General features: G+C 34.2%; 1 protein-coding gene across 1 annotated transcript; it reads right to left on the reverse strand.

Moving 5' to 3' along the window:
- Positions 1-1,351: 1,351 nt before the first annotated feature.
- Positions 1,352-6,188, reverse strand: LOC108226960 (single myb histone 5). Its single transcript, XM_064079251.1, has 5 exons — positions 6,028-6,188; positions 5,612-5,826; positions 4,848-4,932; positions 3,741-3,824; positions 1,352-2,159 (listed from the first exon to the last, which is right to left on the reverse strand). The coding sequence occupies exons 1-5, from the start codon at positions 6,175-6,177 to the stop codon at positions 1,680-1,682; spliced, it is 1,014 nt and encodes a 337-aa protein (XP_063935321.1). The 5' UTR covers positions 6,178-6,188; the 3' UTR covers positions 1,352-1,679.
- Between the last annotated feature and the right edge of the window lie 2,003 nt (positions 6,189-8,191).

Raw genomic sequence — 8,191 nt, forward strand, 5'->3', positions numbered from 1 at the left:
TATTTTTTCACCATTCTAAATTTTACAAAATTACAGAAGTGCCCCGTCAAAATTTGAAAATATATAGATGTTTTTAAAAAATTTGCTTGGTGCCCCCCTAAATTCCGTCTCTAGATCCGTCCCTGGTTGTACCCAGTGGCAGACGTATGTAGAGGCTGGTGGGGGCACCGGACCCCACTAGAATTTATAGTTTTTCATGTATTATATATGATACACATATATATGCATAAACATAGCTAGCTAGGTGACTGTCAAATGGGGTTCAGTTTATGTTGTTTTATTCTCCACTTATGTAGTATTATGTTCTTGTGTGGAATGGAAGTATATATAAAACCTAATTTTTGGATGAGTTAAATTATCAAATCACTAATTAATATTATTAATTATGTTAATTTTGATATTGCCGGTTGCAACTGTCGTGTGGAAAGAGCTTTTTCAGTCATTAATCTTGTTTAAAATAAAAAAAGTTATTTGGTGTACATAATTTTGCACATAATGATATTTGGTGGGTTTTAATTGGAATGGTCTAGTGTATTTACATCAATAACCCCACTTAAAACATACCGCATCAATTACCATGTCATCATGTACAAATTTCATGTACACAATTTTGTACACCTAACACTACTCTTCAAAATATACTTCGAAATGTATCGAAAGATTATAAATTAATATCAAATACAATGTCTTAAAAAAATATTTTAGCCCCCACTAAAATTTTTGGCTGGCTCCGCCACTGGTTGTACCCCAAGAATCAGCAGTTACTAATGTTCTGAAATTCTACAGGCCAGGAAACACTTCCTTCCTCATGTTTCGGTTCAATCAAAAATGATCTCAGATTAGTTAATTAATTAAGTAATCAATAGGGAGACAAACGTACCAAAAAGTTGCAAACATGACCGTAAACAATCAAAGAAGAGATGAAAGTAGCTCAGTTAGTCGTCGATAAAATGCAGAATAGAAGGAAGCGAGAGCATGGTTGAAGGAGATGGCAGCAGACTTTACAACGTTGTATACAATGGTGAGTCGTCGCTCCTGCAGACTCCATATGGTTGAAAAGCATTCCACCAACTTTACTAAGATTTCCACCATTTCTCAACTCACACATTCAGAGTTTACTGAATCTTATGAGGCGGCCTGGAAGGAATATTTGGTCGGCAGGCAGACAGGCGATAATTGCAATTACGAGCCTGATAATGTGATTTAACTATTGGGAAGGTTTGATTAGTTGTCACCTATCTTGCCATTGTGTACGCTTTCGAGTTCAAATCTCTCTAATTCTTTTTAAAGCGGGGAGAAATGGAACACATTAACATGTTAAAGAACATAAATCTTTCTCTCTTTTTTTTTTGCATAGTAAAAAAACTATTGGAACACAACACAACTTTTCTATCAAGAAAATACATTAATGCAATAATATTCTAACATTTGATGCCAAACTCGAACTCTAATTTTTCACAAACTGGATTAAAGATTAATTATTGCAGTTTATATCAGTATACTGCAGTACTAGATCAAAGCCAAACCTTTGGGCTGATATACCTTAACCTTTCAAGACCTGCCCTCGACATATTTCTGAAGTTAGTGAGTATCTTAGTATATTAACAAAAGGGTAAACAGATTCTACCTATCATGGTAGAAACCAAACTGACAATACCAGATGAGAATTTCTCCCGACTTCACCATCGAATTTTTCTACGCTTCCAAGCCAGACGTGATGCTTCTGCAAAAGCTTGTGCCGCCTCTGCTTCGTGTTCTGCCTCCTCTGCTTCTTTTGCTGCTTGTTCAGCCGCAGCTATAGCTGCTTCAGCTTCTTTAACAGCTTGTAAAGCCACATATTCGGCCTCCTCTGGAGTCATACATATCATCTTTCTCAACTCTGCATCAATGTCAGCACTTGTGAGAACTTCACAGGGAGTCTTTTCTGGTATCCCGTAATCTGGCTTCTGTTCATTCGGCAGCAATGAAGTAATGATTTGGTCATTCCTTCCTGCCTTTGAAGGACATTTTATTCCATCCAGCAATGGCGAAGTAGGACTGATAGTCTCATTTGTCTTTGGTATCAGATCATCCTTCCTGCCTTCCAGCAGCAACTGGAAATCATTCTTTTTTACATCAAGAGTTGCTGAAGATGGTGCAATCCTGTACTGATGTTTGACCTGTAAAATCGAATCACCACATTGTGATCATCTTAACTTTTCTAAAGGCAGCAACATTAGAAAACTGAAAAGCACCATATTTTGTAGTAAAATAACTTTAGTTCTCATGCAACTATTATAAATTATATAGCCTATTAAGTACTTAATCTTTTACATCATTATATTTTGGGAAAATAGATTTTTTTGCCATCCAACTTATTATTTGTTTAGAAACCTACCACTGAACTATATTTTTTTTCTTTTTTGCCACTAATGTTAGGTTCGGATTTTTTTTTTGTCACTAACATTAGGTTCGGATTTGATTATTAACACTATGTTATTCTTTTTAGAATTAATTGCATTTGGCACCCCTTTGATTTCAGCATGTTGCACATTGCACCTAATAGTTTTGGAATAAACACTATGCAGCCCCTTACTTTTAACCCGTAGACACTTTGCACCTTTTCCGTTATCTTCCGCCGTTACCGTTAACTTTTGAAGGGGCATTTTGGGAAATTTTATTATATTTAATTAAAATCAGACTTTTATTTAAATTTTCCGATCATCTAAACGATATTTTTCGGAAATCTATTTTTCGGTAGTCTGCAATATAATAGTGATCTGTGTCTATATCTTTATATGTATTACTCCATATGTGTCCTAGATAGTTTATCTTAGCGGACGAGAGTACGAATTTTTTTACTCAGAAAGGAAATCTCAAAATTAACTTATGGAACTATATTTATAAAAAGTGAGAACCTTAAAATACGTAACAAGTAGTGGTAAAGAACTATAAAGTCAAGTGATACTATATTTTTGTGGAGTCTTAAAATAATTCATAAAACTAAATTTTTTAGGTTCTTAAAATGCATGTTAAACTCTCGTACTTCAAGGTAAACTAGCTAAGGGACATATAGATGACTGTATATAATGTTATAAACACATATCATATCACCATAATATTGCAGACTAGCCCTAACTACCACTATGTTTTTATAATGCTCAAAAAATAACATATTGTTAATAATCAAATCAAAACATAATGTTAGTGATAAAAAAAAAAGTCCAACGTTTTTTTAAGGAAAAAAAAACCAACATTAAATTTTATTCAGAAAAAATAAAATAAAATAATTTTTGAAATTTTTTGGAGTCTCAAAATGCGTGTCCAACTCTCATCCTCCAATCTAAACTACCTAGGACACTACATAAAGATATAGACACATATCATATCGCCATTATATTGCAGACTAACATTATATTTTAATAATACTAAAAAAATAACATAGTGTTAATAATCAAATCCGAACCTAACGTTAGTGACAAAAAAAAAGTCCGAACCTAACATTAGTGACAAAAATGAAAAAAATTATAGTTCAGTGGTAGGTTTCTAAACAAATAATAAGTTGAGTGGTAAAAAAATCTATTTTCCCTTATATTTTATAAGTTGCTATTATGGCTGTTACCAGTCGAGGCATACTTCAGAATCTATGTTAGCTCTAAGTATTTGATTAATAAAGTCAATTAATAAATTCCATTTTTATCATATTATTCTACAACCAGTGTTAGCTCTAAGTATTTTCCTTACAGATGCCTTATGCATACCTTAATCAATTTCCCATGGTCTGTCAAGCGCTTCAAGTTTGCAGCCAACAACTTTTTGAAGTTTTGAGGGGCTGCGTATTGTTCCTGCATACAAGTGTTGGAAGTATCATATAAGAATAACTGTTTTCTTAAAAGAAACCCGATTTATATGATATCTCAGTTTATGCATACAGAACTACAAGCAGCAGCACTTTTTTTTTTTTTTTTTTTTTGCAATATGAAGCAGGCTAATTTATTAAAACCGGAAAGAAGATTAAGGTGAGCAGTTGAGTAGTTTCTTTGTTGAGAAATAAATCATATGAGTTACTAAATAGTAAATATATAATATCTGTGTATATATATTGCAAGTGTGAAAGATCTGAAACTTCAAACAAAACTAAACCTGCCTAGTAGTAGGTGACAGCGATTTCTCTATATTTGGCATAGTTCCAAAAATCTTGGTGAAGTTCCTTCTAACAAATTTTTCGTTCACCCTTGGCTATCTAGTAAGTTGAACATCTGTTCATTTGAGATTTCATGAATGTTTAAGTGAGTTATATACTACGAATCTACAATGATCCCATTCCCCTTACATTTAATAATGACCTTATAAGATCAATACATAGCTTATAGGACAAAGGACAATAGAGATAAATTGGTTCATTAACTGTTCAAGTTTCATTGTCATGCTATAACCAAACCAATTGGGTGCCATATACAACTGGCTGATACTCGGTAGACATTATTATGAAGCATTAATCCCCCCCCCCCCCCCCCCCCCCCAAGTAAAAGATACACACTTCATAATCTGGCCATCTTAAAACCATCCACATGAAACTAATACATGGATACAACTTACTAAATGAGAGTAGGTATTCTCTTCAAATCGGAGTTCTGTTTTCATTCTCTTGTGCGTGTCCTGGGGACACATAATAATTGAATATAACAGGAAAATGTGGATGACATTCAATGTTTCACACGTAATCTTCCACAACTTCAAATTGTCGCATAAGAAACTTAAGTTTTTTGGGAGGATAACCGGCAGATATTGAAAAATGATGAATTATTTCTAGAACCGCTAGATTTTAAAAAGTATAAATATATAGCTGCAACTAAGCAGCAACATACCTCTATATATGCAGCGATTGCACCCCGGTTTGAACCATGAGGTTCCTTCAAATTGGTTATAGCCTCCAAAATATGATCTTCCAACCTATATGACACAATGGAATTCCAAATATGCAGTCAGTTAACATATAAATTCGAAGAAACCACTGGTTCCATAGTTATATCCATAAAAAAGTTTCCTATGCCTATATGTTCCTACCTTGCCACAGGGAAGAAGCTTTTATTTTATAAGTGCAAATTAAAACATGCTGGTTCAATTAAGTAGATGCTTTAGCTTATTAAATCAACATCATATATATTCTGTTACCAGAAAACTTGAAACCATTAATATTAACTCTGTTGGTCCTCAAGAGGAATAAAGCTGAAGTACAAGCCCAAAAGGAATAAAGCTCAAGTAAAGCCCATTAAGTCAAGGGCCCAAGAGAAGGCCACTTGCAAGGAATATGGATAAGACCTATAAATAAAGGAACCTCTAGAATCATGGATTTAAAAATAGAAAAAAGAACTCCACTAGTAAAGTTAGAGATAGGTGAGAATATATATATTCCCACTTATATCTCAACAAACTCCCCGCGCAAATTCTTTTGGGGGACTTGCTAAAAACATTTCCATATCATAGTAATTTATGAACTAGATTCATTTGATTGACATTTTTGATAAAGATAAAACCAAAAAGCAGCCAAAGCCCATACCAAATTAGAGAAATTTATGTTCGAAAACTAAGGAGGATTCTCATAATATAGATAAAGAGAAGTAGATGCAACCTTGAGATTAATCTCTTAGAACTACTTCTGAAAACATCTTCGCTAATTGTCGCAAGAGGTTTGATGTCACGAATTGTTTCATCACCAGATACAACAGTGCTAAGAATCCTAGACTCATCACAAACCATAGGAGACACTTCAGTATTACTAGCTATAGGCTTGCACTTCTGCCTCGATGACCCACTTGACACAGCATTCATATTCCTCCATTTATCCTGCGAATTATAAAGTTAAGAGCATTACATTCGTTGCAGTGTAGAAAAAAGTATGCATAAATCAGATAAGGACTGTATGGATACTGGAGGCAACATATTAAAAGCTGACTTGTTGCGATGAAGAATGTAGATTCCTAAAGCAGAGAAAGGTGACAAATGCTTTTCACCATCAGTACTGTGATTATGTTCGACGCACTATACCTTCAGGTCTACATTTGAACGCAAATGCAGTGCAGTATAAAACTCAGGGTCTTTGATAATCGTGCTCCATTTCCCCAAACCATGTTTAGCTATTCCAGCTTTTAAAGCAGCTTCCTCTTCTGCTGTCCACTTTTGCTTGGGAGCACCCATCAATTTTCTGATATCACTACAAATTTCACAAGAGGAAGCATCAAATAATGCTTCTAATCAGCACATCTACAAACCGAAAAACATAACCAACTAATGAAATTAAAATTTCAACTCAATATCAGTTCTGGTCTCCTTAGTTGTCGTGAAATTCAAACTACTTATTTTATACACTGACAATCAATCAAAATTTACATAACACCGGACTTCAGACCATATGGTAGTGTCAGATTAAATATTTTTTTACTATATATCAAACTTAGTTTCGATCAACCTCAGAATATATGAAAACAGACAAAAAGAGATTAGAAGTACTCGGAAATATGATAAGAAAACATAATCTAATACGAAAACCGACAAAAAGACATTATATGTATTTAAAAAATATGGTACGTAAGCATAATCTAATCATTAAATAGTGCATTGATCCATCTAGCACCAACACGTGTGTTAAAAGTACATAATCTATCACCATTTAAGTTTTAGTACATGATCTATCTAGCACCAATTTACCCACAATCGAACAACCGAATGTAAACATGACCTCAGCACAATAGAATTCGGTAAAAACAAATGTACATTCCCCTACTAGGAATTAAACTAAATACCTTCAATTATCTATAAGTACACGATCACACACAAATCGAAGTGTTAAAAATACATAATCCATTCCGTATGTTAAGTTTTAGCAGATTTGATCACCTACCAAGCTAGCACTAATATCCCACCTTCAATCGAAAATACATATGTGACATCACAAAGACGAATGCAATAAAATAACAGATGTACGTTCCCCAAGTATAATTAAACTAATAATTTTCACTTATCGTCCATGATCACACGCACAAACAGTAGATCAAAGACTAGCAAAACACAACATTTCACGACAAACAAACCGATAAACACAATCTTCGAAAATTCAGTTCTCGAGAGAATTAATCAAAAAGACAGATACACAAATGAGAGTCCGATACGTAAGCATGTATGAAGAAGTTACCGATTATAAGTGAATTCTAATTTTGTTCGACGTCTAAACGAAGCAGTGCTTTTTGAACTGTGAAGATACAGCTCCGATCAGAACCCTAGAAATTGATAATTGGGTAGATTTTTATTTATTTAATTTGGTTTCGCTTAAGGAATAAAAAGATTATCAGGCGCTTCAGCTGGCCGCTAAGCAAATGCAACGAACTATGGAATTTGTATTCACGCATTCGCTGTGCACGTGTTCTCTATCAATTTTGAATCCTACTCTGACTTGTGCGGGCTTGTAAGTTGTAACTGGATCCAATTACGGTCCGATTTGGAAGTTACAGAGGTGTAAACGAGCCGAGTCGAACACTGTCTGGCTCGGCTCGAGCTCGACTGAAAAGTTCGGGGCTCGAGTTTGAGTTCGACCAAACCTTTAATTTCAAGTTCGAAACTCAGCTCGTAAATAGTTCGATAGGCTCGAGTTCGGCTTGGAAGCTCGAATCGAGTCACCAAATATTGACAAAAACTTGAAATATGATCGGTTCGACTCGAGTTCGATTCGATTAAATATATAAATTATAAATAAAATATTAAATATATTTGTAAAAATATATTTATAATAAAAAAATTAGAAAATAATAGCGGCTCGATAAGGCTCGCGAACCTTACGAGCCCAGTAATTTGAACCTCGAGCTCGGCTCGGCAAAACATCCAAATAGCTCGAGCTCGGCTCGATTATTACCGGATCAAATTCGAATATTTTCCGAGCCGAACTCGAGTAGCTCACGAATAGTTTGGTTTGTTTACACCCGTGGAAGTAACTATTAATTTTGTTTAATGTCCGGCATATGTGTTCTCTAAAATTATATATGGATTATATATATTTATTCACATATAATCTCATTGAATTGTAATTATATTATTTTTTTAATATATTATAATAAATATAATTTTTATAATCAAAATAATTAGTTTTTATTAAATTTCGGGTCAAAACGGGTCACTTTCGAGTCAATCGGGTACTGAACAGGTCGGTTCGGGTCGACCC

The sequence above is a fragment of the Daucus carota genome, chromosome 6, assembly GCF_001625215.2.
Source record: "Daucus carota subsp. sativus chromosome 6, DH1 v3.0, whole genome shotgun sequence".
NCBI classification, from domain to species: domain Eukaryota; kingdom Viridiplantae; phylum Streptophyta; class Magnoliopsida; order Apiales; family Apiaceae; genus Daucus; species Daucus carota.